The sequence below is a fragment of the Lycium ferocissimum genome, unplaced genomic scaffold (genome assembly GCF_029784015.1).
Source record: "Lycium ferocissimum isolate CSIRO_LF1 unplaced genomic scaffold, AGI_CSIRO_Lferr_CH_V1 ctg2187, whole genome shotgun sequence".
Lineage (NCBI taxonomy): Eukaryota > Viridiplantae > Streptophyta > Magnoliopsida > Solanales > Solanaceae > Lycium > Lycium ferocissimum.
In genome coordinates this window covers 242,742-261,209 of record NW_026719979.1, presented here as the reverse complement: position 1 = coordinate 261,209, position 18,468 = coordinate 242,742, and the positions used below count along the sequence as shown (strand labels likewise).

Genomic DNA, 18,468 nt, shown 5'->3' with positions numbered 1-18,468 from the left:
CATCTCTTCTATATATGTAAATACCATCTTTCAGCAGCCCCCCCCCCCCCCCCGCCCCGGCCCTTGTCCACACTACCCCACTCCCACGCATACCCCTACCGATAACTGATTCGTTAAAACTGCAATTATCCCTAATTTTATATTTTTTGGGTTTCAACGGACTCGTTTGGCCATGAAATTGTTATAATTTTTTGAATTAAACTTGAAATATATTCCAGAATTTAAAAGTCTCTAAATACCTATTTTCACATTTTTCACTCCAAATCACTCATAAAAATTTAATTATTTTTTCAAATTGTATTCATGTCCAAACACAACTCCAATTTTCAAACAAACATTTTTCAACTTTTTTTTTTCAAATACTACTTTATTTTTATTTTTTTAATTTCACATTTTTTATTTCCAAACACCCACTAAATATTGTCCAAATTATGCTAGGAGACAAATATATATAGTCTTCTTTTTGGGAACTCAAAATATTCAATCTCTTCATCTTCTCCTCCTCTATGTAACTGCCATCAAATACCAAGCTTCTTCCATGCTCTCTATTTGAACCACCCACCTGTATTCCTACCCTACCCCACCCTAACCCTACCAATGCCTGTACTAATCTCTTCAGCTGTTCCCAAGAAAACGGGACAGAGACAGACGAGGAGTCCCTAACTTTATTATTTTTTGGGTTTCAATTTTTTCTCAATACTTTTAAAACCAATTCTATTATACAAAATAAGTATTTTCTATTTTACTTTTTTTTTTCAAAAATAGTTCTTAGTAAGAAAATAATTACTAAAAAAAAAAAATTGATAACAGATATTTTGACTAGATTAAATTTAATTACATACTGTATAATTAATATAGTTTTTTGATTACATAAAAATTCATTTATCTAATAATGAATAAATTTGAAAGACAAAAACCAATAATGTTTTTCTTCGTTTCAGTATTTACTATTAAACCGATTTTAAATCCTTCTTGATCACGTAAATGAACACTTATTTGAAACAAAATAAAAAGATTAAGTAGCAAGATTGACCATGAAAAAAAAATATTTTTATTTTATTTTAATTTAAAATTTGAAATGCTAGTATTTAAAAATCATTAATCAAATAGACGCTAAACCCATAGCTTTTTTTTTCAGCTTTTACAAAAATATTTTTGCACACCACTAAATCTTTAGTACTTAGTGACATTTTAACTTTGGAATGATATATACCAAAAGCAAAAAAAAAGATATTTTAAATCAAATTTTTAAAAAGTATCTCACATTCATTTTTTGTTTAAAAATTTTTTTTTGAAGTGATCAAACATTAATTTCCAAAACTTGTATAGAGTTTAAATAATTTTTCCCGAAAAAAATGAAAAATTCTAATGACCAAACGGGTCCTAAATGAACACTGAGTATTCTCCAAATTGTACTAAGAGACAAATATATATATATAATGTTACTAATGTTTTTGGGAGCTCAAATATTCAATCTAACTCCATCTCTTCATCTTCTTCTATATGTATGTAACTGCCATCTTTCAGCCAAAAATGAAAAAACTGCCATCAAATACCAGCTACTTTCATGCTCTCTATCTGACCCCCACCCCAGTACCCCCTACCCCTACCCCTACAAAATGTCCGTACTAATATCTGCAGCTCTTCCCAACGACTCATCTCCGCTGGCGCCGGAGGAGGCAGATGAGGAGTCACTGAGTCTTCCACTGCTGCGGCGATCAGCATCTAATAATACTTCTCAGGTTGCCATTGTTGGCTCTAGTGTTTGTCCTATTGAAAGCCTTGACTACGAGTATGTCTAATTCTCTCTTTCTCTCTCTCTCTCTCTGTATATATGTTGTAATGTATGTGTAATTTGCGAATAACAAACAAAGTATGTTCGTTCATTTCTCTCTCTCTCTCTCTATGTGTGTGTGTGTGTGTGTGTCGTTAACGTATGTGTAATTTGCAATAGCATACACGAAGTAATTTCGTTCCTGAATTTAGTTTTTGCTTAGTGACTTATTTGTGAAGGAAAAAACTTTATTCATAAATTCAATGCTTTCTACAATCTCAACTATTGAATATAGATAGCAACACCTCTATTTATAATAATACCAAGCGTGACTAAAAACTAGAAAACATATTTCTGACTATAAATCCTACTATTTAGATGTGACTTAAAATAAAAAAATCCTAACAAATTTTGGTTTCTTACAATATTTGTTTTCCAATTAATTTTCCAAAAACGTGTGGAAAAAAATTTGAAAAAGAAGAAGAAGATATAAGAAGATATTTTTTGAAAAAAAATGGAGTTCGGGTAAGAAGATGAGGTCCTTCGTTATTTATGGTGTTTTTTTTTTTTTTTTTGATGTTCTAAGGAAGAACTCAATTGTTTCTATACAAAAGCATATAGTTGATGAAAATAGCCAAATTTTACTATGTCTATAACTACAGTGCTCTAGTGTCTGCCCTATCGAAAGCCTCGATTACGAGTGTGTCTCCTTCTCTAGAATTACCTCTCTCTCTCTCTCTCTGTATCTATATGTTGTAATTAAGTGTAATTTGCAATAGTATTCACAAAGTATGTTCCTTTTGTGAATTTAGTTTGCTTTAAAACTCATTTGTGTTGAAAAAGAAGAAGAAGAAGATATGTTAATTAATAATAGCGGAGTTCGAGATAAGATAATGAGGTACTTCTTTATTTGGTCTCAATTATGGAATTGTTTTTATGCTCTAAGGAAGAATTCAATAGTTTATAAGAGTGTTTACATTAAAGTATTGTGGGTTAAAGCAAAAAAGAAATTGGATATGGTAGGAGAAATATGCGTGGAGCTAACATGATAAATGTTTGGTAAGTCTAAGTCTAGTAGGAAAAATTAAATCAGAAGTTTGATCTTTTTGTGATTATTATTGTATTCTTGCAAATTTATCCAAAGGCCTCACATCATTAAGAGTATCCAACTCCTTATAAACAACTCTCTTTTCTTTTCAGCTATCAATGTGGTACTTTGTTGGCACACCCAACAATAAAGAGTGTTCTCAATTCAATTTTCTTTCTATTTTTGAAGTTCCTGGAAGAAGATTTTTTGTTTTGGGCTGAGTACATATTTTGGTGGAAAATGTTTCCTTTTTCTTTCCCTTTCTCTGATTAGATTGGCAAATAAACTAAGCCTGACTATGGTTCTTGTCTGGTTGAAGAATCATGGAGAATGATTATTTCAAGCAAGATTGGAGACATGGAGAAAAGATTCAAATATTGCAGTACTTATCCATGAAATGGATGATGTGCTTTTTCATTGGATTGTTTGTCGGCCTCGTTGGTTTCTGTAACAATCTTGCTGTTGAGAACATTGCTGGAATGAAATTTGTGGTCACCTCTGATATGATGCTTGCGAGAAGGTATACACTTCTCTTTCATTCATAACCTTTCATGTAATACCCGCATACGGCTTTGATTGTTATGTCGACATTACTTGAGATTATATATTACAAACTGATATCTGCTGCTATTTCATCTAATTTTTGTCTGAAGTTCTTATACTTAAACGATATAACCAATTGTGTGCATAATCCTGATATTAACCATCATTCTTTTAGGTGATTGACTGGAATGTTATGGTCATATAAATACATGTATATGTTATGCATGTGTGTCTGAGGGAACTGAACTATGGAATATGGAAATAACCCTGTTATGTGCTCTAAGTTTGTGGAGTGGAATATTTATAATTTCTTTTATATTTATAAATAGAAAGTATTTGATTTACTTTTATAAGTATGTTTTTGAGGTGATTGATTTGTGACATAATGCAACAGGTATACAACGGCTTTTCTTGTATTTGCATCTTCCAATTTCGGACTGACATTATTTGCCGGTATAATTATGGCTTTTATCGCACCAGAGGCTGCTGGTTCAGGTATACCTGAAGTTAAGGCTTACTTGAATGGCGTCGATGCACCAGCAATATTTTCTCTCAGAACTCTCTTTGTCAAGGTAAAGCGACCTTGAATTGCCTTTTCATTTGGATGCCTTTTTTTCCTTATCCAATTTTACATTTTATTTACTAATGTTCAATTCTAGTGTTGGTGGTGGATTATGTGTTTGGCAATGATTGCATGAATTCAGGATGATGTAATTGTGTGGTTGATCAATTAATGTGATATGTGGATTTCCTTTCATACTGCATAAGTGAGCTCATAGAAGATTGGAGGTGGGCGGGATATACTTTTATTTTGAATGTTCACTGACTAATGCTGGGTAGCAGATTGATCTCCAAAATCTCGTCCATTCATTGTCCATAACAGACTGCAGCTAACTGTGTGGTTTTAAACTGTTCACAACCATTTGGGAGGTGTTCTGCCTGGGGATGTCCCAGTCTATAGCCTTGCACTGGCAAAGTTGTAACATATGAACTTTTAAATCTGCAAAGTCAATCAAAGGGCAGCCCGGTGCACAAAGCATCCCGCTTTAGCAGCATCCGGGGAAGGACCGCACCCTAAAGGGTGTGATGTAGGCAGCCTAATCTAATGCAAGCATTAGTGGCTGCTTCCATGCCTCGAACCCATGGGCTTATCTACAGTTTGTGCAAAGTCAATCAACAACAACAACATACCCAGTGTAATCCCACTTTGTGCAAAGTCAATCATTCAATTATTTGTTTCCTATAGAAGACACTTTCTTTTTAATTTAACCATGGGCTTATCTACAGTTTGTGCATGGATATTTGAATCTTCCATAGTGTTTATGATTATCTTATTTTACATCACGTGACTAGTTGATAAATAATTTTTGAGTTTTGCGTCATGTTTTCTGTCTGTCTTTCCTCTGTTCCATTGTTTTGAAGCCTTAGTGCAACATGTTATGTAGAGTAAGAGGCCTTACTTGAAACTTTGATGAACAGATTGTTGGCAGCATTTCTGCCGTATCAGGATCTCTTGTAATTGGAAAAGCAGGTCCCATGGTTCATACTGGTGCTTGCATTGCAGCATTGATGGGTCAAGGCGGGTCAAAGAAGTATGGATTAACTTGGAAATGGCTGAAGTATTTTAAAAACGATAGAGATCGACGAGATCTTGTAACATGTGGATCAGCTGCTGGGATGGCTGCTGCTTTCCGAGCTCCTGTTGGTGGTTTGTTGTTTGCTCTTGAAGAAATGGCATCTTGGTATATATAAAAAAATGAACATGCTTTATGTTGATTCTTGGTAAACCAACAAGTTTATGGGAGATAAGTCCTTATCTCTATATATGAGTTAGAAAGATTATAGTAGGATGTTCTCTCTCTTTTAGATGGTTGATATTACGCACAACGTGATACTGAAATTGACTTCACTGTCCAACAAGGACTTTTTAGATTGCCTTATAGTTGGTGGCTTTGCATTTTCTCTTTTAATTATAATTTGCATCTAAAGGATGGACTACCTAAGGCAGTTATTGTAGCCCTTCATCAAAAGATGTGGTCATGGACTTTTGAATTGTCAAGTTGGCTCCTTCAGAAAATAAACGTTAAGGTTGCTTCCGGTACTTGAAATATGCCCCTTTTAGTTATATTTAATTTTATGTTTTCCTTCATCTTTTGTGGCTTTAGATACTTGGGTAACAAGTATTACCTTAAATCCAAGGCCAAAAACATAGTTGAAGTGGTTTATACTGTCAAAAACATACCCAGTGTAGTCCCACAAGTGGGATCTGGAGAGGGTAGAGTGTACGCGGACCTTACCCCTACCTTGAGAGGTAGAGAGGCATTTTCTGATAGACCCTCGGCTCAAGAAAAGCAACTCAAAAGAAATAACGGAAGTGAAGAAGCCATTTGAAAAAAGTGATTTATACTGTCATTGAATGTATTTTGTCAATAGGTTGTGATAGGTTTTTATTCAGCTCCCAAGTGGAGAGACTATCAATGATCTGTGAAAGATGATTAGCCAATGGGGATGGTCCAAACTTGCTTTCGATTTTCTTGAATAGTATTTTGTTCAGCATACTTAAGAGGGGATAGTTTTGCCTGAGCTGATTTTGCTGGACATGAACTTTCTGTAAAGTTAAGTTTTTATGGGTAAAGGAAAGGTCAACATGGAAACGTTTATTCATAAGTAGTTATCTGTGGACTTAAGTGAGTAAAGTTTTTTTCCCATGGAATATGTAGCTATGTCAAGTCAGCTTTTTGAGAGTCATTAAACAATCTGAAAGTTCTCTTTATTAGGTCTCTCATCTCTTATATGCACATACAAATAATAGATTGATTTGATGGATACTGAAATATGGATGTTGATATTTGGTGTGATTAGATTAAAAAGGATGCTGTAGTTTTCCTTTTTGTTCTGACATTGTAAGCACTTCCTTTGTGACACAGGTGGAGAAGTGCTTTATTGTGGAGAGCCTTTTTCACTACGGCTGTGGTTGCAATTGTGCTTCGGGCTTTGATTGATGTTTGTTTGAGTGGAAAATGTGGACTCTTTGGTAAAGGAGGTCTCATAATGTTCAATGTCACGTCAGCTAATAGCGCATATCAGATCCAGGATGTGCCTCCTGTTCTTTTCCTAGCAGCTATTGGAGGCATATTGGGAAGTTTGTACAACTTTTTACAGGATAAGGTTCTGCAGATTTATAACCGAATTAACGAGTATGACCTTACATGGCTTTCAGATTTTCAAATCTTTTTTTTTCAAGGCATGATAAAGTTAGAAATATTTATGCGGCTCCTTTTTCTTTTTTCTGGTTCTCAGGGGAGGAGCTGCTTACAAAATAGTTCTGGCTCTTACGGTATCCATTTTCACATCTTGTCTTCTTTTTGGATTACCATGGTTGGCATCTTGCCGCCCTTGCCCTTCAGATTCATCAGAACCTTGCCCCACAATTGGACGGAATGGTAACTTTAAGAAGTTTCAATGTCCTCCAGGCCACTACAATGATCTTGCCAGTTTATTTTTCAACATGAATGATGATGCAATTAAAAACCTTTTCAGCAAGGACACTGATAACGAGTTTCACCATCTCTCAATGCTAATTTTCTTTATCACCTGTTTTTTCCTGAGCATCTTTAGTTATGGGATAGTCGTACCAGCAGGTCTCTTTGTGCCTGTCATTGTGACAGGTGCGGCTTATGGTCGATTTGTTGGGATGTTGTTTGGTTCACACTCGACTCTTAACCATGGCCTTTTTGCTGTATTAGGTTCAGCTTCCCTTCTTGGGGGTTCTATGAGAATGACAGTTTCCTTATGCGTTATTATCCTAGAATTGACTAATGACCTCCTCTTGCTACCTCTAATGATGCTAGTTCTTCTCATCTCCAAAACTGTAGCTGATGCATTTAATGGGAATATATATGACCTCATAATGAGGGCGAAGGGTTTTCCTTACTTGGTAGGTCATGCTGAACCTTACTTGAGACAACTAGCAGTGAGTGATGTGGTCACAGGTCCACTCCAGCTCTTCAACGGCTTTGAGAAAGTTAGTAACATAGTTCATGTCCTCAAAACCACAGGGCATAATGGCTTTCCAGTGGTGGATGAGCCCCCAGTTTCCGAAGCACCAATTCTATTTGGTTTGATACTCCGCGCACATCTTGTTACATTGCTAAAGAAGAAAGCATTTCTTCAAAATCCCGTACCTGCTGGATATGACGCCTTTAACCAGATTTCAGCTGATGAGTTTGCAAAGAAGGGTTTAGACCATGGAGACAGAGTGGAAAATATACAACTGACAGATGAAGAGATGGATATGTTTATAGATCTACATCCTTTTTGTAACACTTCACCTTACACTGTTGTAGAGACTATGTCCTTGGCGAAGGCTCTGGTGCTCTTCCGAGAAGTTGGTTTAAGGCATCTGCTGGTAATACCCAAGGTTTCTGGGGTAAGCGCTGTTTCCTCGTCTTTTCTGTTGCGAATGCTTTATCAATGATCTTCTCATCTTTTCTGTTGCGAATTCTTTATCAATAATCTTCTTGGAAGCTTTATTGTATCCCTAAAAATAATTCAACAGTCTGTAAAATATACATTAGCATAACCTGAAGGATAGATTTCCCAGCTTCCTGCATGCATTTTATAACTGCGCTAACTGTTTATATTCGTTCATGAATGCATAATCTTTCACCAAAATCTCGTTTTTTTAAAGTATTTGATGTGAAACACTTATGATCTTTGAGTTCCCGTTGTCTTGTTTATTTCTACATTTTGATTATCTCCCTGATCGCATCAACTGATCAACATTCCCATCGTCCTCTGATGGGATTAAGTATGAAGTGTTCTACTGTTACATTTTATTTTGCTCTCCCTATTTCATCCACCGCCTTGATTATAAAACTGTTGCTTGTTTGAACCAAGTACATTCTTTTTTCAGAAGTCAGAAAAAAATGCATTTTGTTATCTTATAGTAATTCTTATTCATGTACGTTGAACATGCTTTTCATTTGTTTTTTTTTTCTTCAAATGAACGCTTCTTCAACTACATTTAGAAATTGATGTTCTCTTGTTTGCAGAGGATACCTGTTGTGGGGATAATTACAAGGCATGATTTCATACCAGAGCATGTGCTAAGCTTGCATCCATCATTAAGAGCAAGTGGAAAAGATAAAGGTTCCAGTTACCTCGCGGGGTTAAAATCTTTTAGAGACTACATCGATGTTCTAAAACAGTCCCACTGAGGTATGTGAATAGAGCTTGCAATATTGCTGCAGTATGTGATGTTAGGCGTATTTATACGGTTAACCGCCGTATTTTGCCCATAGTTTGTCTAGTTTAGAGGACGAATTAAGCTAAATACACCTAACTAATTATTAATCTTGCATTATGAACTAATACGTGTGTGTTTGTCACAATTAGGTGCTTAGCGAAGAAAACGTGGTGATGTTCGGCCAAAATTGCATATATTTACGCATAGGACTAAAGCGATGTGAAGTGAAGAAAACTAAAGCAGATGTGATTTGAAAAGAGTATAAAGTGTACGAAAAAAGAAATGGAGACAAGAACAAGTGGCTAATGATTGGGACATGATGGAGCAATGATTAGAAAAGGGTACAATTGAAAGTGAAATTGAATTGAGAATGAAAACACGTACTGGCAGCAGCCTCGCCCAGCGAAGTTGACAGCGAGCACTGAGCTCGCTTTCAAGGTCGCTCAGTATTTTCGAAATTAAAAATTCTCCCAAATTATTATGGACTCGGTTGTTTCGTTTGGGCTTTTTCCTACATCTATAAATAATTCGTAAGACACAGTTTTTAGAGAACTTTTTGACCAAGAGAGAGCTCGGAGCCACCGTGGAGGCCGGAGATTATCGGGTTCTACCTTTTCTTCTCCATACTACTAGTTTTTATATTTTCGTTAGATGATTTGTTGTTTTTCCTCCATGTCTATGTGGAGCTAAACTTCTCGTTCTAGGGTTGTGGTAAAGCATGAATAATGATGTTTGATGATTATTTCTTATCTTAATACAAGTTGTTGAGTTTGATTTTTTCTTTAATTTTGTTCATAATTGCTTGATTGTTTGGCCAACAGTTAGGTTCTATCGACTATCTAATATTCATGCTTGGGAAAGATGTTGCTAGATTAGAGAAGGATTAAAGAGGGCGTGATCTGATTATCCCTACAGTTTGGCTAGGATAGGAATATACCTAGACGCCACGTTCAATTGAATACCGTAAACGAATTGCGTTCTTAACAAGTCAATTCCATAGGAATATAGGCGGCGAACTGTTTTGAATAGGCGAGTAGTACGTAGTTCGGGAGAATACTACGAGAGTTAATGATCCGGTTAATTAGCAATCATCGATAATTCGGATTAAGGAGAAATAATCCAAGAACTCAATTGGATTGGTGAACCAACCGTAACCCTAGAACATTCATCTCATTGATAATATAAAAACCCGCTCTTTCTTTGTTGAAGTTCACTATTTGTTTTCTTTTATTTTCAATTAGTTTATTATCATAAACTTCATATTTCATCTCTTGTGTAGATAATTAGGATCGTTTAATTTGGTTGACGGTTAATCATAAGTCCCTATGGTTCGACATCCGATTTCTAAAATAACTATATTACTTGTGCGATCACATATACTTGCATGTGCGTTTGGGAGCAACAAGTTTTTGGCGCCGTTGCCAGGGACTTAGAAATTAACTGTTTTTCTAGATTAGACTTTTCCTTTTATCTTTACAAGTTTTATTTTATTTTATTTTTCTTTTTTTGTGTATTTCTTTTACGTGGCGTTTTCATCTTGTCAAGACTTGGCACCTTTGGAGTACAACTTTAAAATATATGCTGCTCAACATGATATACTCTCAAATTGTTTTACTCACATAGCTAAAGAAAAGATTGAGTTCTTATATGAGCTTGAAAATTTTTGTTTGGCTGTTCACTACTTGAATGAGGATTTGAGTGCAAAGGTTGATGCATTTAACACTCAACAGTTTAGTGATAAGTTGTGTGTAGCTGCAAAAGAACTTAAAAGGCAAGTTGAGGAGCTAAAAGTAGACTGTAAATCATTAGACCATATTTGTCTTGATGATGCCAATGTTGAGACAAGTGCACTAGAGTCCTGTGAGGAAGTAGATAATATTATTTTTGATGACTCTAGCTTGTGTATATATGAGCATGTAAATAGCAATGCAATTCATGAGTTTGTGCGCATTGGATCTCATTCCAATCATTTTTCCACATTGTGTTTGGATAGTGAGATAATAAACAATCCATTTGAACCTTCGGTGGAATCAAAGGATGAGGGACAAAGTTCCTATATTCTTGAATTTGTTGAGGCAGAAAGACAGAATTGCATCCCTCATCAAAAGTCCAGGAGGTACATAAGACTACATTGGTTACGTAGCTCAATTGGATATGTACCACCACCCCGGAATCATAGCCGAAAGCTTGAAGTAAAATTGGGGGTACAATTCATAAGCTCGAGGTGAGGAAAAAGCTGGTTCACGTCATGCCGCGACGTTAAATCAAGCGCTTGTTGGGAGGCAACCCAGCTTGTGTTTAATTTTTATTTCATTTTATTTTTATAGTGTTACGTTACGTTTTGTTTTGTTTTTATTTTGCAAATTAGGGGAAGTCTGAGTATCCGAAGTTAAAGCTGAGGAGCATGTTTGGGCTTAAGTGTGGGGTCGTGCCTACCCTTGATGTTGAGGATTATGTTGCTAGCTAGGCCCTAGAGGGTCTCAGGGAGTGTTTCTCACCCTTGTTTTAAATGTTTTCTATACTATACATGCATTGAGGACAACGCATAGTTTTAAGTGTGGGGTGGGGGTACTTTCGATACTTGTGAGGTCGAGGATGATTTTTGCCATAGGATTTATTTTATTTTATTTCTTAGCCTTATATAAAATAAAAAAATAAAAAAGAAAACCAAGAAAATTTCAAAAAGATTTTACTTTGTTATTTCTTCTATTTTTCTTTTATAGCTTCTTTGTCCTCATTAGCGGCATATATCATCAACCCCTTGATTTTTCTTATGGCCTCAGTTCTTTTCCAAAGGGCGGCCTTTGAACCGGGTAATTTTTATTTTTTTAGGAATAGTTTTTTTTTAGGAGCAGGTGGAGATGAGAGCCCTTGAAATCAATTGAATGCTAGGTGCTCGGGATTAGGTACACTATTGACAACATGAGCAGATCTCAAATTTTTGGGAAGTGAAATTGTGCTTAAAAATAATAACTTGTGTTGAAATGCCTAAGCTCTTCTACTTGACTCGTGGATAATTTTTTTTTTTGACTTAAAAATGCTTGCATTGAATTCGTGTCCTTGTTTGCCAAGTAGAGGGTCAATGTGGATCCGTCTTGAACCATGAGTGTACCGTGTGAGGTGAGCGTTTATGCATATAGTCCATGTCTCATATTGATGTCTAGAAGTTGCCTGGTATGTCTACGAAGTGAAACTAGGTGTGTTAAGTTAGGAGATGATACAGGAATTTCTTTGTTAGCCATGATTTTCGACCATTTAATTGTCTTCCCATATGTGATATCCGTTGTTAACCCCTTTTGAGCCTTTAGCCTATTTCTTTGATAGCCACATCTTTAGCCAATTCCTTTGTTGGGACAACTTGTAATATTTGATCTCGAACTCCTAAAGCACTTTAGAAATTTAGCGCTTGAAAATGAACGGGAAGTAGATATAACGGGAAGTTAAGGTGGAAACTAGAAAAAAAATAAGGTCGAGGGTGCACTTGTTGAATATAGTTAGTGTATGTTGTTAGTAGGTGACGGAAAAAGAAAGAAAGAATAATAATATTTTGTGTTCTACTTGAAAAAGATGAACAATAAAAAATTTGCTCCTTGCTAATGTCGTACGCAGAAAACAAAGAGAGTGCTTAATGTAAAAGGTGCATAAGGTGAAGTGAAAAAGAATGGTTGAAAATTTGACGAAACAATGGAAAGCACATAAAGATGATAAAGTGTATGTCTTAAAGTGCTTAGGGAGGTTAGTCACTATTTACCCAAATAATTCCTATAGCCGACATTAAAACCATTAAAGTCCTATTTGATTCTATGCTTAATATGCTTTTGTTAATAGAGTATGACATTAAGGGCAAGCTTGTGGTATGTCGTATGCACATGTGAATTTTCTTGTTGAGAGTGAGAGTAATTCTTTCTATTCGCCCATGTTGTGTGTTGGTTAAAAAAAAAAAAAAATTGGGCAACTCTCTTTGAAGTGAGGGCACATAATTGGTAAGAGATTGGTGACATATTTGATTCCTTTGCTAGGCGGCAGGACCCTTTTTGCCTATATTCATGAGCGAGTCAATTTTAGAGACTAGGATGTTTTGATATGAAGTTGTTGGCATGTGTTTGAGATCTTTTGCTCGTAAATTATTAAGCTGTCATAGTGACCTTATTCTGATGTAGATCTGTTCAATTTGGTAACGTTCAGGAATCGTAAGTGAAGTTGGGTGTGTTTAGTGTTTGTTTGAGGACGAACAAAAGTTTAAGTGTAGGGTGGTGATGTTAAGCGTATTTATAATCTTAACCGCCGTATTTTGCCCATAGTTTAACTTGTTTAGAGGATGAATTAAGCTAAATACACCTAACTAATCATGAATTTTGCATTATGAACTAATACGTGTGTGTTTGTTACAATTAGGTACTTTGCGAAGAAAAAGTGGTCAGTTCGGCCAAAATTGCATTTATTTACCTATAGGACGTAAAGCGACGTGAAGTGAAGAAAACTAAAGCAGATGTGATTTGAAAAGACTATAAAGTGTACGAAAAAAGAAATGGAGACAAGAACAAGTGGCTAATGAGTGGGACATGATGGAGCAATGATTAGAAAAGGGTACAATTGAAAGTGAAATTGAATTGAGAATGAAAACACATAGTGGCAGCAGCCTCGCCCAGCGAAGTTTACAGCGAGCACTGAGCTCGCTTTCAAGGCCGTTCAGCGAGCTCAGTATTTTCAGAATTAAAGATTCTCCCAAATTATTTTGGACTCGGTTGTTTCGTTTGGCCTTTTTCCTACATCTATAAATAATTCGTAGACTTTTTGACCTAGAGAGAGCTCGGAGCCGCTGTGAAGGCCAGAGATTATTGGGTTCTACTTTTTCTTCTCCATACTACTAGTTTTTATATTTTCTTTAGATAATTTGTTGTTTTTCCTCCATGTCTATGTGAAGTTAAACTTCTCGTTCTAGGGTTGTGGTAAAGCATGAATAATGATGTTTGATGATTATTTCTTATCTTAATACGAGTTGTTGAGTTTGATTGTTTCTTTAATTTTGTTCATAATTACTTGATTGTTTGGCCAATAGTTAGGTTCAATCGACTATCTAATATTCATGCTTGGGAAAATGTTAGATTAGAGAAGGATTAAAGAGGGCGTGATCTGATTATCCTTACAGTTCGACTAAGATAGGAATATACCTAGGTGTTGCGTTCAATTAAATACCGTAAACGAATTGTGTTCTTAACAAGTCAATTCCATAGGAATATAGGCGGCGAACTGTTTTGAATAGGCGAGTAATACGTAGTTCGGGAGAATACTACGAGAGTTAATAATGCGGTTAATTAGCAATCATCGATAATGTCACACCCCAACGAAGGGCCAGTGGCGGAGCCAGGATTTTAGCGAAGGGTGTTCAAACTTCGAAGAGGTAAATAAATAAAAAAATTTAAAAAAAATTGATGATTTGGTGCAAAAAAATGAAGTCAAGCTACATAATATTTAGCTAACTCATGAAAGCACTTATTATAGTACTAAAAATTGTATAAATTTAAACTAAACATAAAAGACGGGGAAAAAAAAAATTCTTCTAGTGAAAGCATAATCCAAATATATTATTGAATCCTACTCGAGAAGATTTATATCTTGAAATATTTTTATAATAGCCTCATTAAAAACTATACTAAATATCTCTTTTATACATCAGGCACTACAAAATCGCCTAAAATTTCATCATTTATTGTAGAGCATTTTAATTTGTATAATATGAATCTTTTGGTATTTAGATATTTGTTCTATTCTAATTGGAAAAATAACTACAAGACACAATATAATAATCCAAACCAAAAAAAAAAAAAAGAAGCAAAGACACTAAGTAATTGTCACCAAAATATTTAAGAATAATGAAAAAGGCTGTCTACGCTTTGTGACTAGTTTTGTGATTCCTATAAGTGAAATCCTTTTTAATTTATGTGACACTTTTTGATTCTCAAGATTCAAGTTGACTAATTTTAAAGTTAAATTGAATTAAATCAACTCAATATTCTAAAACTAAAATTTAGATATTTAAAAATTATATGAAAAGTACTATAAGTTGAAATTCTTCTTATGTTAATATTGATTAAAAAGACACATTTAAAAATGTTGGCAAAAGTTTGCAAATTTTGAAAAGTGAAAAATATCATATAAGTTGAAGCATTATTGCAATAATAACACAAGACTTAACAACAATACTTACCTTCTTTATATGAGAGAATATTTGCAAGAGTTGGTGAACCGCTCCACTATTTGTTCTATTTTGCCTACAAAAATAGAAGTAGGCAAAAGTTAGCAGCCGCATGGGTTCAAACCCGCGCGTCTTTAGACGAGCTGAACACTCTTGACCACTGCGCTATCACTGCTGGATGTGCCAAGTGTGTTCAGGGTTAAGTAATTATCCGATAATAATGATATTTGACCTACACATTCGGTGGAATTTTCCGGCGAAGGGTGTTCATTTGACCACCCTTCCAAGGCTATAGCTCCGCCCCTGCGAGGGGCATGACGGGTTTCGACCCGTAGGCTAGGAACAACCTGACTTAACAGTTACCTCGAACATTAGATACCATAACTCAAAGAATACTTGCACGCAGAAAGGGCCCAACATAAAAATATCTGATATTCCAACATATATGTACATATGCGAACCAACAAGGTCGCTACAACATCACGAGTATCATAGAGCCAGCAAGGCTACATAACTTTCTTACTACATACAAATGTCTACCGACTTCTATGGTATATAAACTGTAGGAAGGATGGGAAAAGGCTTCATCATACCCATATGTACAAATCAAAATATCATAACAAAATAGAAGCTATCGCGGCGAACCAAGTGGAGCGCACCGACCGATTGAGGGAAGATCCTCTTGGGCGGTCACGGCTCGACTACCTAAACTTGCGAGCATGAACACAGCGTCCACAAGAAGGGACGTCAGTACGAATAATGTACTGAGTATGTAAGGCATAGATAACAACATAATACAAATATGAAAGTAACACGAAATAAGAAAGAGATAACCTGTACGTCTGGATGCCTCTTGAGGCAGATGTCATGCATGCTAAACTTTAAAAAAAGAACATTCACATACATATATATAGTACCTTACCCAGCCATTAAGGCTCGGTGTTATATATAGTATCATGCTCAGCCATTAAGGCTCGGTGTTATCATCATTAGCCCGCGTCCGGGGCAATATCATAACATGCCCACTGCAGTGATGTGCACATCTACGTGCCATGCCCGGCCGACTATAGCGCGGCGCGGTGTGAGAAAATACATACATATATATAAAGCATGCATGAGAGCCCAATCAAAAGCCACCACTATATCGGAGTGACGTAAGGTCGATAGCCTCCGATTATATTATGGGTCAATCATCATCGTTTATCCCACCTTGAAGGAACAAGATCATAAGGTGAGATTACCAACAATGAAGGAAATTAAGAAATTGTAAAGTAAGTTCAATCATCTCATAATAATATAAAGTTCATGTACTTGGAAATCTCTATGAATAAAATCATCTCATAATATCATGAAATCCGTATGCCTTGGAGCTTTGATAAATAAATTCCTCATAATCATTGTCATGGTTATCATAAAAAAAATTATTCATCTTTAGCATCATAAAAACTTTAAGAGTCATGAATCTCTAACATTCTTCGGAAATGAGGATTTTTATGGAATTCATGCATGGGTTGGTAGGAAAAGAATCATGCCTTTAGAAGCTCAATAACATCATAAGGATCATGAGATTCGTGGACTTCTAGCATTTGTGGAACCAAAGATATTATGGATATGACACAAAGGTTTATAACAAAAGGATCATGCCTTTAGAAAGAAAGGAACTAGCCTTAACATACCTGGAGGCTTATTTCTCGACTTTCCTATTTACTTCATGTCTTGAAATTTACTGAAGATTGTTCGCAATCCCGTAATCTACATATAAAACAATTCACACTATTATTAGACTCATCCTCATATGTTCGTCTTAAGCCTTTAATTTGAATCCATTTAGAATCTGCCGAAATTCGGACAGCATCTCCCCTGTATATATGCCTTTACCAAATCACAATACCAACAACCAACAACAACAACAACAACAGCAACCATACCAACATCATCAAGAATATCATCAAGATTCTACAAGATAAATATGTACAATTTCATCCAAAACTTTTTTCAAACCTAAATCCATACGCCAACAATATCAACGCAATAATTATAACCCTTATTCTCGTAAATATTCCCAAATCAATATTAATAAAAAGAGATTCATACCTTACTTTGCTAGAATAGCAAAATCTTCAATGTTTACTTGAATCACGTATAAAATCACTATATTATTCTTCCCTAGTTTCCTCATCAAATTCAAAGATCCTAAGGGTCTTCTTGAGATGGATTTTGTATTTGTTTTGCCTCAATTAATCAATTCGGCTATAGTTTTCTTGTCAATAAGTTTCGTCATTTTCACCATTCTCTGTCTCCTTTTGGTGCGCAATTTAGCAGACGAAGCTGTAAAGTTCCAAAATTTGAGTTTTGATGTTACCGTATTTTTCTTTCCACTTGCCCGGCTGGCAGATTTAACAGTTTGTTGAAAATAGAGAAAAATTCTAAGTAGAGCAGGGGGCAGGGCGAATAAATTTTTGGGAAAAGAACGCACATGTCCTTTAAAACCAAAATAATTATCCGCCCATACCCCATTACTTTCGTACCCACAGAAAAAATCAAAACTATTTACCTAAGATGCCCCCAAAATTATGATACCAACATGGTATATAAATATACTGAGATGGTATCATGGAATACTGCTTCAGTCCTTCACTTAGTCCTCTATGATACCATTATGGCATATAAATATATTGAGATGGTATTATGGATCATCATGTTCATTTATTAAAAAAGACACACTTTTCTCGAAACGACCCTCTATGATACAAATCATCTTATATACATAAACTGTGATGATATCATGGAGAACTGCTTCAGTCCTTCAATGAAACACTCCTCAGGACCATGGTACCATCGTGGTGAATATACTGAAATGGTATCATGAGGACTGCTTGAGTCATTCTCTTAGTCCTCCATGATACCATCATGATATATAAATATACTGCGATGGTATCACGGAGGAAGGAGTTTGGGTGAGGGGGTATATCGGTTAAATATTTCCGGCCGGCTAGGATAGAAGCGAAATTACTTTAGGAGGAGCGCGGGACGGGTAAATATTTTATATTTTAGGGGTATTTGGTGTTATTTTCCCTAAATTTTTTTGTTTCAGGACCCAAGTCCATTTCATGTATTGTCCATTTTGGCCCAATAAATCTCACGGATTTGTCCCTCAGAGTATGCCATTATCGAGCCAAAAAACAAGTGTACTATTTGAACTTGTTTATGTCTTATAAAACTTTTTACTTCCCTCTCCCATTTTGACGTGGGATTCGCCTGAGGCATAACATGCAACCCTTCTTGGAAAGACTAAAATCCTGCCTGTCCTCATCAGCCTTGCCCTCCGTCATGGGTTACAAGCTTCACGTCATCCCATTCCAATCCCATATACCATCCCTAATATATTAGTGTTTCCATTTTAAGATCCTGATTAAATGTTCCATATGTTTGTCAAGATGCTTATCTTAATTTTTGTGAGAATAGTTAAAACTTTACAGTGCTTCTGCTATATATTAAAGAATTGTTCGTTTTCATATTGTGTAGAACTCACTTCTCTTCATTTTAACAATAAGTTCCGAGGCCAAATTTCTGGTCTTTGCACCTCAAAAGGGTTTTTTACACCTCTTAAGGGCAAGAAC

The 18,468-nt window shown here is 35.6% G+C and overlaps 1 protein-coding gene across 2 annotated transcripts; it reads left to right on the top strand.

Moving 5' to 3' along the window:
- The first annotated feature begins 1,503 nt into the window (after positions 1 to 1,503).
- LOC132043187 (putative chloride channel-like protein CLC-g) lies at positions 1,504 to 18,132 on the top strand. 2 transcript variants are annotated; one of them, XM_059433672.1, is made up of 8 exons: positions 1,504 to 1,792; positions 3,181 to 3,381; positions 3,799 to 3,976; positions 4,884 to 5,146; positions 6,332 to 6,601; positions 6,705 to 7,833; positions 8,459 to 8,624; positions 18,112 to 18,132. In XM_059433672.1, the coding sequence occupies exons 1-7, from the start codon at positions 1,620 to 1,622 to the stop codon at positions 8,621 to 8,623; spliced, it is 2,379 nt and encodes a 792-aa protein (XP_059289655.1). In that variant the 5' UTR covers positions 1,504 to 1,619; the 3' UTR covers position 8,624; positions 18,112 to 18,132. The 2 variants fall into 2 exon arrangements, with proteins under 2 accessions (XP_059289655.1, XP_059289654.1); XM_059433671.1 differs by lacking the exon at positions 18,112 to 18,132 and adding an exon at positions 8,802 to 9,433.
- Positions 18,133 to 18,468: the final 336 nt, after the last annotated feature.